Consider the following 15,944-nt stretch of genomic DNA (forward strand, 5'->3'; position numbering starts at 1 on the left):
GTGTAGAGATGCAAATGCATCATCCACCCGGGAACCAAATCTCCACTTTCCCTGTGCCTTGCTGTGGCAAGGAGCTGTCTACCACAATGGAGCATCAATCCTATGCATAGGATGCTCCTGCAGAGGCAGTTGCCTGCCTTGGTTGATGGATCTGCTCAAACAGGGGCTGAACAACAAAAACACAGTACATTACATATATTTAAAGTTTGTTAATTAGTTAGCAAAAACTTTTCAAATGCATTCACTGCTAAATTTATCTGATCATCTTTCCAGTTATAAACTCAAATCCTTGCATGGTTGGCAATGGTGGATGTGCACATATCTGTATACCAAAGAGAAGCAAGCAACGAGCCTGCCGTTGTACTACTGGCTACAAGGCAGATGGGGAGAAGGCCTGCAAACCTTATGATAAGTTTGCTATCGTGTCCCAGCTGGAAATAATGCGAGGGTATAGCCTGGATGGAGCAGGAGAGGCCATGACGCCTGTAGCTGGCTCTGGTGAGGTCCTAAGTACAGTCTAACTCTTAGATGATTCATATAATTGACTGATGAATTTTTATAACTTATCATACTTGATGGGTTGCTTATATTTTTCTTCATTGTTTTCAGTATGGTACCTTTAGAGATATATATTACTATTATGAGTGTTGAATTTTTAATCTCTGTGAATACTGACATTTGTGTTGTGTGTGAATAATAGCTTCCCAAGATTAAATGAAATCACAGAAAAGAAACTGCAATGTTGTACTAGTATAATTTCATGCATTAATGATTGACATCATCACTGTTACAGGCCATAACATCCTGCATGTGGATTACCACTACTCCAAGAAGTATATTTACTGGATTGAGTTCAACCAAGGTGGCTTTAATGGTATCTATCGTTCAAGACCCAATGGCTCTGACCGTGAGGGAGTTGTAACTGAGGGAATTGGTTCTAATGGTATTCGTGGCATTGCCATTGACTGGATAGCAAATAACATGTACTTCACAAATGTGTTTCCCCATGAGACTTTTGTGGAAGTCTCATGGTTGGATGGGACTAACAGAATGGTGCTCAAGAGTTTGACCAAGGATTCACCAAGGGAGCTTGCAGTTAATCCAATCAAAAGGTATCAGTATTTTATAAAGAGTGGATATAGTACACAGAGGCTGGACTTACCATCTTTGTGAAAGCTATAACCCCTTTGCAAATTTAATATCATAGAGAAGAGTGGTAAAGTTATACTTGTCCAGTAATTGCTTTGTATGTAGTCGATTTTCACTGTTAAAACTCTGTTTCTTGCTACTGTTATAGGTAAGATGCAATTACTATGTTGTTTGCCTGTGATGCAGATCCCCCAGAACTGAAGGCTTGAATGATGAGTGAATTGATATGAGGCCTATTTCACAGAGTACTCTATTTATAATTCTCATCCTGTAATTGCATTTCTGGATCCTGCCCATCCCATTTCATAGTGGGAAGTAGGATTCGGATGATGATGATGAATTATTTATAGCGGTCTACCTCAGTACATTATGACATATATATATATATATATATATATATATATATATATATATATATATATATATATATATAGAGATTGGGGGTGTGACCCAGTGTGTCCTGACTTTTTTCATACAACTGGTACTGTATTTTGGAAGAAACTGGCAAGTCAGATTCATAGACAGCAACTGATCTATAATTTGCAATCTTTTCTAATTTACTGAGGTCTTAATAGCAAGAAAGAACATCAAAGGGTAACATATAAAAAAGATTTACTGCATTTTACTGTTTTATCAACTTCCCCTAGATACCTGTACTGGCTTGACTACGGACAGTTCCCTATGATTGGCTACTCTTACCTTAATGGCAGCAATTGGAAGCCTATAGTGACCTCCAGAATCAGCAACCCACGTGATCTAACCATTGATATGTTTACGCATGATGTATATTGGGTTGACTCTGCACTGGATGCTATCAGTAAGGTAAGTACCGTACCCAGTGGCTGTTGTCTTTCCTCTCTCGCTTGAAAGTATGTACCCTACTTAGCATTCTACTCATATTCAAATATTGTTTATCAATCTGTATATGGATGGGGTATAAAAAAGATACAAGGTAGGGCAGTGGATGTTGGGGTGGCCCTAATGACAGAGGGCAGTGTGTGGAAACTTTCTGTACTGTTGTTTGCAGATGACTCTGTGCTAAGTGAAGACAAACGGGAGCTGCAAGGCTTGGTGAATGAGTTTCGGAGAATGTGTAAGAAACAGAATCTAAAGTTGAACGTAGGGAAGAGTAAAGTTATGGTCTTTGAGTGAGGTGAAGTCAGTGAATGTACAGTGAGGTTCGATGAGGAGGAAATGGAAAATATGAGCACATTTAAGTACTTGGGTAGTGTGATGAGTAAGGATGGAAGTTTAGAAGGTGAAATGCTTGAAAGGTTGCAACAAGGAAGAAAGGTTGCTGGTTCTTTGAAGGCAGTGATAAGAAACAGGGAAGTGAGCATGAAAGTGAAAAAGTTACTGCATGACAGTATTGTGATACCAACTTTAATGTATGGAAGTGAAGCTTGGAGCTTGTTGGAGGGACACAGGTCAAGAGTGAGAGCAGTGGAAAAGAGTTATTTCAGAGGAGAATGTGGATTCACATGGAGAGACTGATAAATGAGGAAGTGAAGGGGCGTTGTAGTGTGGACGTGGATGTGATAAGAAGCATTAGGAGAAACACATTGAGGTGTTCTGGCCATGTGGAAAGGATGGAGAGCGAGCAACTGACAAGGAGAGTAAATGTGAGTGAGATGGAGGGGGGCAGAGGGAGGGGGAGTCCAAGGTTGAGATGGAGGGATGGAGTGGAGAGAGCGGGGTGTGAGCTGGGAGCAGGGCAGTGAAATGGCGGGGGACAGGGGGACATAGAGGCGATTTGTCTGTGGCCAGCTCTTACGGGATTAAGTCATCTGGCAGTAGATAGATATAGTTTATCTTGTTATCATCATTTGCTTTTATGAGCATACAAGACTTAAGTGTAATAACCCAAATGAAACAATGACAAGTTAACCAAGTCAGAAGGGAGAATTAGATCATGACCCTGTAGGATTTCAGTCCACTACATGGCCAATGAACCAAGAAGAGTACTCCACTTGACTCCCAGGTTAATTGGACATGTATATTGCTCATGGCAAGAGATAGCATGAGTTCTTCACTACCGTATCATCACACACTTCTCATGCTTAATAACCATCTGACATTTTTTCCTGATTGTCTTCTGGCCAACAAAATATCTCCTGTATTCATCGATTCCCAATAGGTATTCATGCTGATATACCATCCATCCATCCATCATCCAATCTTACATTGCACCAAGAGGAGCGTAGGAGCCCGGGGCTAGGCAGTTGGTCTCGACATTTAAGATGAGAGTGACCAGCCTCACTCATCCCTGGGTGGCATTACATGAGCAGTCAACCCCAACCATCCCTTGAATATAAACCTTCACCGGCTCAATCCGACTGGAGCTCAGTAATTACTCACTAGACCACCAGGTGCCAAAATTTGGTTATATGGTTACCACCCATTATAGTAAATGGTTTCCTGGTGTACAGGAAACCATTTGGCTTGTCATTCAGTGTAGAGGCACCCACAGGTAGAAGGAAAAGGAAAGAATGAAGGAAGGAAAGACAGAAGAGGGAGTGTAAAGTCACCCGTAGGCAGAAGGACAAGGAAAGAATGAAGGATAGAAAGACAGAAGAGGATGGAAGGAAAGAAGGATAGAAGAGAGGAAAGGGCAGACACCCGAGAGCAGCAATACCATCCACTCACTTGGTGTATTGCTGCTCATGGGTGTCTGCCCTTTCCTCTCTTCCATCCTTCTTTCCTTCCATCCTCTTCTGTCTTTCTATCCTTCATTCTTTCCTTGTCCTTCTGCCTATGGGTGACTTTACAGTCTCTCTTCTGTCTTTCTTTCCTTCATTCTTTCCTTTTCCTTCTACCTGTGGATGACTCTACACTGAGTGACAAGTCAAATGGTTTCCTGTACACCAGGAAACCATTTACTATGCTGGAGGGTAACCATATAACCAAATTTTGGCACCTGGTGGTTTAGTGGGTAATTATTGCGCTCCAGTCGGATTGAGCCAGTGAAGGTTTATATCCAAGGGGTGGCCGGGTTTGATTGCTCATGGAATGCCACTCAGGGATGAGTGAGGCTGGTTACTCTCATCTTAAATGTCGAGACCAACTGCCTAGCCCCGGGCTCCTACACTCCTCTTGGGGAAATGTAGGATTGGATGATGGATGGATGGATGGTATATCAGCATGAATACCTATTGGGAATCGATGAATACAGTAGATATTTTGTTGGCCAGAAGACAATCAGGAAAAAATGTCAGATGGTTATTAAGCATGAGTTGTATGTGATGATATGGTAGTGAAGAACTCATGCTATCTCTTGCCACGAGCTGTTCCTGTACAGAAAAATTTACCATACTGTCTTATCATTAGTATTGATTATGGTTCACCAGTAGCTACTGGTAGTTCGTTTCATTATTTTTAAATGTGTGTGCTCTCTGCTTGAATATTGCTCACCCTTGTGGAATGGATGTGGAGAGGTTTCTTTAAAACAACTAGACAAAATTCAGAACAAAGCTGTTGGAATTATTAATAACCCTGCTATTATAAATAAACTACCTCCCCTACAAGTAAGAAGGAATGTGGCCTCCCTTGTCTTATTTTACAGACATTTTTATGGCAAATGCTCAGACAAAGTTGCGTCCACTGTGCCACCTCTCCACGCCTTCCCTCATGCTACACAGGCAACTGGTAATGCTCGTGACTGGAATGTCACACATCCATATTGCAGAACTTCTGCCTATCAGAATTCTTTTGTTCCCTGAACTGCATCTCTCTGTAACTCGCTTCCCCAGAGTTGTTTCCCCCAAAACTTCAACCTACAGCTGTTTAAGTCCAACTTTTACAGATATTTTATGAATGGAGGATGCCAGTAATCTGGTGTATGGATTATTTTTTTATTCGTTTGTTTTTCCTTCCTCTGTTCTGTTATTTAAAAAAGTATCTATATATATTCTGGAATGTTATTTATGCTTATGACTAATTTCAGGTCAGCTTCAATGGTGGGAACAGGCAATTCATCCGCCGAAATCTTCCAAACCCCATGGGCCTGGCTCTGTACAACAACCATGTGTACTGGATTGACCGCAACCTTGCCACAATATTCCGTGCCTCCAAGTATCCAGGCAACACCACGCAGCCAGAGCGTTTTAAGTCAAACATGGCCAGCTTGAGGGACATTGCCATCTTTGATGTCAGCAATCAGCCTTCAAAGGTTAGTGTGAGTATGTGGAATGTTTCTGTGTTTTTTACCTTGATTTTCAGTCTTTAAATTACCAGTTTTATACAAGAGTTTTCTAACTTGTTCATTTTTTAAGCTTTTCTTTAACATGCATGCATATGTGAGCATCAGTCATCTGATGACAGCTCTCCATTCTTCTTGATCTCTGACGGTATCCTCTAATCCTGAGGTCATATTGTAGGACCTCGTTACCAGAACATCTTAGGTCTCCCTCTTGGTGCTTTCTTCTCTATATTCATACTCCAACATCTTGTCACCTTATTCATGCATTTACTGTGCAGTCACAACACAGTGCTTCTGCAGCTACTTGATACAGCATGCATGTTTCAGTGGGTATATAATTGTTGTTTAACTTTTAGTTTATTACCAGTACTCTTGAAGTTTCAATATTATAACGTAAAGCTAGGAGTGACAGTTATAAAATCTCATGCAGTGCCATATTTTTAATTGTTTTACCCTTCATCACTAGTTATAAATTCATCAGAAACAATCTGACAAGTGATATGATTGCATTAAGAAGGTAATCACTATACAATACAGGTATTGTTATTTATTTGCAGGGTGACACTCCATGCACAAGACTAGGTAATGGTGGTTGTGCACAATTGTGCTTCTCCTTCCCTGCTGACCAGCCCAACATTGCCAGATTCACATGTGCATGTGCCTCAGGAGTTCTAGCCGAGGACAAGCGAACCTGTGAGGATTCTAAAGAATTTCTTGTTTTCACAACAAGAACAGAAATTCGCAGCTTGTCACTTACGCCAAAGAGCAACACCATACCTTTTGAAACAGTTGGTGAATTGACAAATGTTGTTGGGATTGACTTTGATTATACCAATAAGCAACTGGTTTATACTCAGATTAGACCTGACACCAAAATTGCTAAACTACCTAGCTCCTCCCCATCCAAAGATGACATATCTGTCATTCTTGATCAACGCATCAATCCTGAAGGCATTGCATATGACTGGACATCAAAGAAAATATATTGGACAGATTCTGCAAACAACAGTATTTATGCAATGAATTCTGATGGGTCCCACATAGTAATGATTGTTCAAGTGGAACGCCCACGTGCCATTGTACTGGATCCATGCAGAGGGTACGTTTTAGCCATTTACTGATGTAACTGATGAAACTGCTTTGTTAACATAATTTGCCTTACATTCTTCCAAACTTTCCTTGTTACTGCCATTAGTGCTGAACTGAAGTTTTCGTTTGCCATAGTTTATATATTTATCACGAAGGAGGTACGATTACTACTTGTGTAGGTTTACAGCAAAAGTATGGGATGAATATAAGAAATTATAAATGTGTGTTATTGAAATGTATATGATGCAGTTATACAGTGGAATCTCCTAAATCTTGCATTTCTTAATAGCAGATTCATAATATGCGGCAACATCATGCAGGTTCCCAACATCATGGAATCTACACAAAATTCGCGGATGCAGTCACCAAAAGTGTTGCTTTTACGATGCCTCGTGTAATACGTGCCACAATTTCCTCGAGTCCATGCGTCTACTTGGGCATAAATTAATAGTAGTCATACGTGGTTATTACCAAACCGGTCATATTCAAGCATAGCACTTACTGTAAGCCAATCACAGCACTTCCCTTCCACACGAAGCATGAAGGTTCTTAGTGTTCACTTGTGACCAGTCTGATGTAGGTTTAGGGGTAAGGGAGGCAACTTTTCAGAGATGACAGACCCATAAGTAATTTCCCCCATAAGATCAGTTATTTCTAAATCGCGGAATTCTCAAATCAAGGCGTGCGCTCAGTACCATAAAACCACGGTTTAGAAGGTTCCACTGCTGGTGTTTAGGCTGCTTACAAAAGGTAAAATATGAAATATATATGCAGGTATAAAGTAAGAATGCTCATAAAACTGAGTGTGCAAGTGCTTTTTGTATGATGCTGGATATGGGAAATAGTTGCTAGGTAGCAAAAACTTTACTGTATGAGAAGTGACATTAAAGGAAAAAATATGGCCTGCTGAAAAGAAGATTGCATGATATGGTGATGTGAGAAAGGATGCAAATGAAGCAAAAGATAAATTATCATCATTAGGATTAGCTGATGATTAGTTTTTGCTTTCTTGGCATCCATGAGTTGCTTTCTCGAATCACCATACCATATATTCTTTTCAGCCATGGATGGTGATCAAGCAGAGACTAATCATCATGATTATGATTACCAGTAGTTGATGTTGATACAGTGTTTTGTTTCTGCAGCATCCTTAGGTTGCATTCTAATATCACCATATCATATATTCTTTTCAGCCACCCACACCTTTTCTTTCAACTTTGCTTACATACACAGTAAATAAACTAAATGGAAGAAATACGGGAGTTGTGTAAGGCAGAATATTTTCCTGTTTTAATCTGATACTGTATTCTCCGGCAAGCTGTGTATCACATTACTTTTGCTGTGGCAGTGCCACAGCTTTATATGGTCAAGAAATTAATGAGGTGTGGCAGAGTGGAATGAGAGATTACAAATGTGTCTGCTTGAGGTGTATGTGCCAAATTCATGTTTGAGAAGGTGAAAGTGATGGTGATTGTCGCATATGCAACGTGTGAGGACAGGAGTGAGAGAAAGAAAGACAGGTTTTGGGATGAGCTGGATAAAGTAGTGGGAGAAATGCCCAGGAGCTATAAAGTGATTGTAATGGGCGACATGAACTGAAGAGTAGACACTGGTCCTGAGGACAACATAATGGGTTGTAATGGAGTATCAGGAGAAAATGATAATGGGAAGCAACTGAAGGATATGTGTCTGGAAAGAAGGTCATGCATTTGTAACTCGTATTTCAAACACAAACATGCACACAAATAAACATGGTACAGTATAGAGGGAACAGGGATCGTGTTGAAAGGAGACTGATTAATTACGTGCTCGTAGAGAAATTGATGCTGGGAATGGTTGCTGATACAAGGGCTGTGAGAGGACGATGTGGAGGTCTGTCAGATCATATGATTGTGTAATGCAAGATCAAGCTGAGAGGAGTGAGGTGGACCAGGAAAGAGAGGAGCAGTCAGGGAGAAAGACTGAAAGTCGAGAAGCTGAGGATCAAAGAAATGGCAGGTGAATACGGGTCCAAAGCAGGGGAGGAGTTAGAATCAGTGAATTGGAATGAAATGGATATGGACAGCCTGTGGAATGCATATAAAGACTGCTTAGTTAGGAATGCTAAAGTGGTGTGTGGTGTGGCAAGAGTAACAACAAAGAAGATAGATGCAGCATGTTGGTATGAGGAGGTTAAGGGAGCAGTGGAGGAAGGGAGGAAGAAGTGGCTAGAGTGGTTACAGGACAGGGGTTCAGTTGAAAAAAAAAAATGAATATATTGAGAGCAAGAAGCGTGGTGGTGTGGATGTGATAGGAAGCGTTATGAGGAACACACTGAGGTGGTTTGGCCATGTGGAGAGGATGGAGGGTGAAAGACTGACGAAGAGAGTGTATGTGAGTGAGGTGGAGGGGGGAAGAGGGAGGGGGAGGCCGAGGATGAGATGGAGGGATGGGGTGGAGAGGTATATGAGAGAGGAGGGTGTGAGTTGGGAGCAGGGCAGTGAAATGGCGGGGGACAGGGCGACGTGGAGGCGTTTTGTTTGTGGCCACCCCAAACGGGATTGAGGCATCTGGCAACAGATAGACAGATAGAAGAAGCACATAAAGAGACTAGCAAAGAGGAAAAAGAAGGAGATAATTGACGATCTAGGAAGAAAAATGAATGCAAACTACTCTGAAAATAAGAAGTTATTCTGGAAAGAGGTGCAGAAATGTAGAAGTGAAAGTGGAAAGAAATGTGAAGGTGTGAAGGATGCAGGTGGTAGACTATTAACCCATGGTGATTAAGTAAGGACCAGATGGAAAGAATATTTTGAAAGTCTGATAAAGGGGATAGAGAGAGCAGAGTCACTGTAAACTTGACTGGTGTTGGGGGTGTGAAGAGAAGGAATGCAGTGCCAGGAGACATGACATTTGCACAGGTGAAGAGCACTGTGAAGTGGCTGAAAAATGGGAAAGCAGCTGGGGTTAAAGAGGTGTATGCAGAGATGATTAAGTGTAGTGGACAGAGCGGAATGAAGTGCTTGTTGGAGATACGTAAACAGGCATGGATGAGTGAAACTGTGCCAGCAGTGTGGAAAAGGCTGTGATTGTACCTCTGTACAAAAATAAAGGTGGGCGAAGTGAGTGCAAGAATTATCGTTGCAGAAGTTTATTAAGTGTGGTAGGGAAAGTATATGGAAGAATTATTATAAAGAAAGTAAGAGAGATATCAGAAGTCCTAGTGAGTGATGAACGGAGTGGCTTTAGGAGTGGCAGAAGATGTGCGGATCGAATATTGGCAGTGACATAGAGAGTGGAGAAGGCTTGTGAGAAGGACTATAAGGTGTTTATGGCATTCATGGATTTGAAAAAAATCATACAACAAAGTAGACAGAGAAGGATTGTGGGAGGTTTTGCACATGTACGGTGTAGATGATAAGCTGCTAGGTGCCATTAATAGCTTTTATGATGGTAGAGAAGCATGTGTAAGAGTTAATGGGCATCTAAGTGAATGGTTCACGATCATTGTGGGCATGCAACAAGGTTGTGTGATGTCCCCATGGTTGTTCAATATATACTGTATATGGATGGGGTGATGAAAGAAGTAAAAACACAAGTAATGGAGAGAGGCATGGCATTGGTAATGAATGGTGATGGATGGAATATCTCAAATTTGTTGTATGCTGGTGATGCAGTACTGCTTGCAAATACTGGACAAGAACTCGGTAGACTAGTGCAGAGTTTTGCTGATTTCTGTGAGTGTTGCGCCTTGAGAGTAAATATAGAAGAGTAAAGTGATGGTTATTGAGAGAGAAGGTGACTCCCAGTGCAATGTTACAGTGAATGGAGAGAGACTGGAATTGGTGAGAGTTCAAATACTGGGGTAGAACTGTTGAAGAGGAAAATGTGCAAAAGATGTGGAAAGTAGAGTGAAACAAGGAAGGAATGTAGTTGGTGCAATGAAGGCCTTGATAAGAAACAGAGGCTTGAGTGTTGCAGCTGCACGAGGCTTGCATGAAGGAGTGTTAGTGCCAACTTTAACATATGGATGTGAGACTATGGTGTGGCATGAAAATGAAAAGTCAAGAGTGAAAGCAGTGGAAATGGGACTGCTGAGGAATGTATGTGGAGTACAGAGAGTGGATAGGATACAAAATAGTATGATTCGTGAAAGATGTGGAGTGAGGAAGTCTGTGGACACCAGAATTGAAAAGAGTGTACTGAGAAGGTATGGTCATGTGGAAAGAATGGATAACAATAGAGTGGTGAGAAAGGTGTATCTGAGCAAATCTGAAGGAGGGAGGAGGCAAGGTAGGCCAAGAAGAAGGTGGAGAGATATGGTGGATGAGTGTGTGAGGAAGAGGGGTTTGGAAGTTGGTGAAGCCAGGGGACTAACAAGAGATTGAGCTGGCTGGATGAATATTTTGAGGAGAAGCACATGATCAGGGATTTGGCACCCTTTTTTAACTTGACAGCATCCAGATTGACTCTGTTGGATGTGTGTATGTGAAGCTACACAACATGGTGAACATTTTTGGCGTGTCAGATAGAACATTGATTCTGGGGGTTTGAATGGTGAGTGAATGGAAACATGGCCCATTGGACTGGGCAAATTTGGACTGTCTGGACATTGCTACTCCTCACCCTGCCCTAGGGTGGGAAAGGAGGTCCGAATGATGATGATGATGATGAAGAAATTAACACAGTGAGAGTTCTTGTTTGACCTGAAAATAAGTACTTAACAGTAGAGAGAATAATGTAAAATATGTATTGTCATGGAAAAGAAGTGGTAAGTGGAGATAAACACCTTCATTGCAAACAGTGGTTCCTGAACGGAATAGAATAATTATGTTGTATTAAAAATGAAATACTGTTCTGTAAACAGACAAGATTAATGGCTAAAGGAATGACTGAATGAATGTATTGCTAATTTTACTGAGCTCTGCTGAAAGCTGCTGCAACTTAATTTTTTTTTTCCCACCTACATTGCTGAAGGTGAAAGAGAACTCCAGTGACCATGGTTTGTTAATTTATATATTTGGAAGCTTGTTTGTGTGTGTTTATGCTTGAACATCTAAAAAAATTACAGGACAAAAATAGATTTACAGTGGGCTTACCTACTGCGCGAGCTCAGAGTCCGCATATCGCATTGTGCTCGAGTGACCAAAATTAATAACCAAAAACCTTGAATGCGTGAGCCAACCTCACAAAACACAAGGTTGAGGCAAGGAATGGCTCAAAAACACCATTTTCCATTAGTACGCAACCCCCCCCCCCCCACACAACACATCCATCATCACGTGTCGTGATGTTGATGCGCAGAAATTCCCGGGCATTCTACTGCACAGCCGTCTCCCGACCCACCACAGGTTACCTGACTGTTGAGGCATTTTGGCATCATTTCACAATGAAGGATGCGGTTGATTTTCTCCTACAAGCATGGCACCAATAACACCTGCAATGGTGAACCGTGCTTGGCGACTGCTCGTGCCTCACTTATGCACGAACCACAAGATGGCCATTCAACCACTGGCCGAGGCTGAGGCAGTAACACTGACAGCAGCACAAGCTCTACCACGTTTCGAGGATGTTACGTTGGTGGACATACGGGAAGTGCACGCTGCTACTAGGAACAGCCTCCCGAGGAAGTCTTGCAACAGATGGACGAGGCTGACACAGAGCCCAGCGCCAGGCAGAGTCAAGTTGAGCAGCCTAGTGTGATGCAGGGCAGGATGGAGCTGTGTATGTCAAGAATAAGCAAGATCCTTGCTGCCGTGGATAAGCTCAAAGAAGAGGTGAAGGAACAGGAAGTCAGCAACCAAAGAACGGAGGAGGTTCTTGTTGGTATTGACAAAGTTTTCTGTTTCTACACAGACAGGCACAGGCAAGAAATAAACAGGAGAAGACAGATGCTTATTACAAGTTACACACAGCGGGCTCAAGTTAGTGAAAACCAGCTACATCGTCTGATCCTGTTCCTGTTGAGGATGAAGAGGATGCAATGTCAGATGTGTCAGCGTTGGACTTTGAGAGGTTTCTGGCCGAACTGAGTGAGTTAGAGGCTCCTGGGGAAGGTGTTCAGGAGGAGTCTGTGGAGGGAAGTGTTGGTGCGGCGGAAGGTGCGGCGGAGAGTGCGGGGCTGTAAGTGTTGCCTTGTCTCAGAACCCCTGTTATTTAAGTCCATCAGGCCTGTTGTCTACTGTTGTTAAGGTGACTGCTCATATTTTTGTTATTGTAGATATATCTGTAGTACAATGTCTGAAAAATTTGACCTTTATTATGTCTCTAAGGACCATAAAATGTCAAGGTATGAGGGGTACCACCCATATGTTATCTTTCCCATAAGATTACGTATTCTCAGTGAGTGATTTCACACTGCGCGAGGACCAGGACTACCCAATCTCTCGCACACTGTGTGAGCCCACTTTATTTAGAATGCCCTCAAGATGCCAGCAACCTGGTGGGATACATATTTTGGTTCATTCTAGTGACCTTGACCTTCCACCAGTGACTTGTATTTGAGTTCAACTTGGTTATGGTCAATAACTACCATAGCAACGTATAAAACATGAGGTTACTCAGCCAAGACTTTTCAAAAGTTACAGCCTGAGTAGATGGACTGTACAATGTGCAGACAGATGTATACAGAGCTATCACTTACTCACTATGCCAGTGAGATAAAGGATAAATGAGGAAGAACTCCCTGTGTAGGAAAAAATTATAGGATGTTGATAGTGATAATGCTTACTTGATGATGATGATGATGATGATATTACCTTCGCAGGCATATGTACTATACTGACTGGGGGAGATTTGGTACAGCTGGTAAAATCTACCGCACCACGATGGCAGGTTCATTCAAGGAAATTATAATTGACGATCTCTCACAGCCCAGTGGTCTGGCTATTGATTATGAAGATGAGATGCTTTACTGGACCGATGCTGTGAAGGAAAAGATTGAAAGGTCTTATCTTAATGGAACCAACAGAGAGGTTAGTATGAGCTGACTGATTAATATTACATTTTTTCAAGTTATGGCTGTCTGGTGTACTGATAAAAATTTTAAGCCTTGACTTAATTCAGATGTATCTGCCATATTGATGGTGTGTGAGAATGCATACTTGTTATTTTATATAAATAACCTTAGGAGAGGCTGAATTCATTTAATCTTATTTTTTGTCATTTTGCTACTAGCAGATGAATTTTCTTCTTCTTATTTTTTCTTTCTGCTAATTAATTGAATTCCCTCATTATTCATTTTTGCTTCAGATGTATTGGTAAGCAAAGGTAGAGTCACATTTTTTTTTCTTTTTATTCCCAGGTTCTGTCATTTGATATCTGTCACTTTCTCCAACCTAGGTGTTGATTTCTGCAACAATCTACCCTTTCGCCATCACTGTCCATGGACACTACATTTATTGGACAGACCTTCAGCTGCGTGGGGTGTTCCGAGCAGACAAGTACACAGGAGGCAACATGGTGGAGATGGTGAAGCGATTAGAAGAATCTCCAAGAGACATTCATGTATTTTCTGCAGATCGTCAGAAATGTGAGACCAACCTGTGTGAGATAAATAATGGAGGATGTGCCCAGTCATGTCATCCCAGTACTGATAATAAGGTAGGGTAATATATAAGGAGTCTTCATTATATATTTGGTGTTTGTTCCAAAATACCATAACTTATTCCTTCTAGCTGATACCCCAGGGTGAGAGAAACTGGCACATTTGCTTTATTGGTAGCAATGGAACTCTTAAGAAGCATTTTTTCTGTAACCTACTTTGGACTTAGCTCATTACAAAAAGAGAGTGGTGAAAAAGGAAACATTTACCAAAGACTTACTGCATGTGTTGAAAATTAAATATTATAATGAGACCGGACCAAAAGGTTACTTATCCTGATGATGTACATTTTTCATTAATTTAAGAATCAGTATGAAACTTTTTGATACATACCACATTTTCCATGTACTGTATATTTGCACTGTGTCTGAATGACTCCACATTTTTACTGTAATCCAGTTGAAGATGTATCCCTCTAAATTACTGTTTGGGAAATCCATCCATCCATCCATCATCCAATCCTACATTGCCCCATGAGGAGCGTAGGAGCCCGGGGCTAGGCAGTTGGTCCCGACATTTAAGATGAGAGTGACTAGCCTCGCTCATCCCTGAGTGGCATTACATGAGCAATCAACCCCAACCACCCCTTGGATATAAACCTTCACCGGCTCAATCCGATTGGAGCGCAATAATTACCCATTAAACCACCAGGCGCCAAAATTTGGTTATATGGTTACCACCCAGCATAGTAAATGGTTTCCTGGTGCACAGGAAACCATTTGGCTTGTCTTTTAGTGTAGAGTCACCCACAGGATGAAGGGAGTGGAAAGAATGAATGCAAATGATAATATACTTTCTTGTAGCTAATTTCATTTTTGTAATAAAGTACTGAGCAGTCCAAACAATAAAAATGTATCTTGTAGCTAATATCATTTTGTAATAAAGTACTGTGCAGTCCCAACAGTAAAATATGTATGTATTCATTTTAGGTGGAGTGCAAGTGTAATGCAACTCTAAAACTGGTGAATGAAAACAAGATGTGCGTACCGCAGAATTATTCCTGCAATGCAAACAAGTTTTACTGTGCAAATGGGAAATGTATCTCTCGGTTGTGGGCATGTGATGGTTCAGACGATTGTGGGGACAACTCTGATGAGGACACAAACTATTGTAGTAAGTATCCATTATGTAAATGCAGTGTGTTATATTCTAATGAGACTAGTATTATACTGTATTTTTGAAGACATATAGTATCATATAAAAGTGTACTGATATTTACTATAATCTGCTTGGATGAAACTGAACATCACTGATGGCGACATCATTTTTCTGAAATACAGTTCATTATGAAAGAACAGCAAGCAGCTCCAAGAGAGTGTGATGTTTCATGTTCATCTCTTATTTGACCGTCTATTCCAGAATGCCACTTTGTATGGTTTATCTTATACAGGGAAGTGATACTGTAAACTTGTGTCATATCTGTGAGAAATATACTTTAGATACAACTCATTTTATTAACCATGTTGCATACTTTGTCATATACCAGTGTCAACAGAATCTTTCTCCGAATGATATTTTGCTCAGTTGTTGTACAGTGTACACTGCATCAAAATGATATTTTGATAATATGCTAGGGCACTGTAGATACAGCCTAAGTGTTCTCTTATAGCTTGGTTAAACTACCGCACCAGAGTAAAGTGTGATTATTGAGTGGGGACAGAAAACTCGTATAATGTTTACATCTTCATCATCATCATCTAATCCTGTGTTGTGCTATGAGAAGCACAGGAGCCCGGGGCAAGACAAGTTGGTCCTGACATTAAAGATAAGAGTGACCAGCTTCACTCATCCGTGAGTGGCATTACGTGAGTTATAAACCCCAACCACCCCTTGGATAGAAACCTGCACAGGCTCAATCCGACTGGAGCGCCTTAATTGCCCACTCATATGTAAATGCAATAAAGAACCTTACCAGGTAGTCACTTA

General features: G+C 41.2%; 1 protein-coding gene across 4 annotated transcripts in view; it reads left to right on the forward strand.

Moving 5' to 3' along the window:
- Positions 1-15,944, forward strand: part of mgl (low-density lipoprotein receptor-related protein megalin) — a 729,243-nt gene that overhangs the window by 626,192 nt on the left and 87,107 nt on the right. For all 4 annotated transcript variants that reach the window (XM_080281751.1, XM_080281752.1, XM_080281753.1 and 1 more), the window contains 8 exons: positions 274-498; positions 794-1,112; positions 1,797-1,971; positions 5,093-5,317; positions 5,905-6,446; positions 13,182-13,389; positions 13,757-14,017; positions 14,948-15,131. In XM_080281751.1, the coding sequence (XP_080137877.1) occupies positions 274-498; positions 794-1,112; positions 1,797-1,971; positions 5,093-5,317; positions 5,905-6,446; positions 13,182-13,389; positions 13,757-14,017; positions 14,948-15,131 (2,139 nt within the window). The remainder of the gene's footprint in view (positions 1-273; positions 499-793; positions 1,113-1,796; positions 1,972-5,092; positions 5,318-5,904; positions 6,447-13,181; positions 13,390-13,756; positions 14,018-14,947; positions 15,132-15,944) is intronic.

Source organism: Coenobita brevimanus, chromosome 91 (genome assembly GCF_032717465.1).
Source record: "Coenobita brevimanus isolate Jiangsu-jjx chromosome 91, ASM3271746v2, whole genome shotgun sequence".
Taxonomy (NCBI): Eukaryota; Metazoa; Arthropoda; class Malacostraca; order Decapoda; family Coenobitidae; genus Coenobita; species Coenobita brevimanus.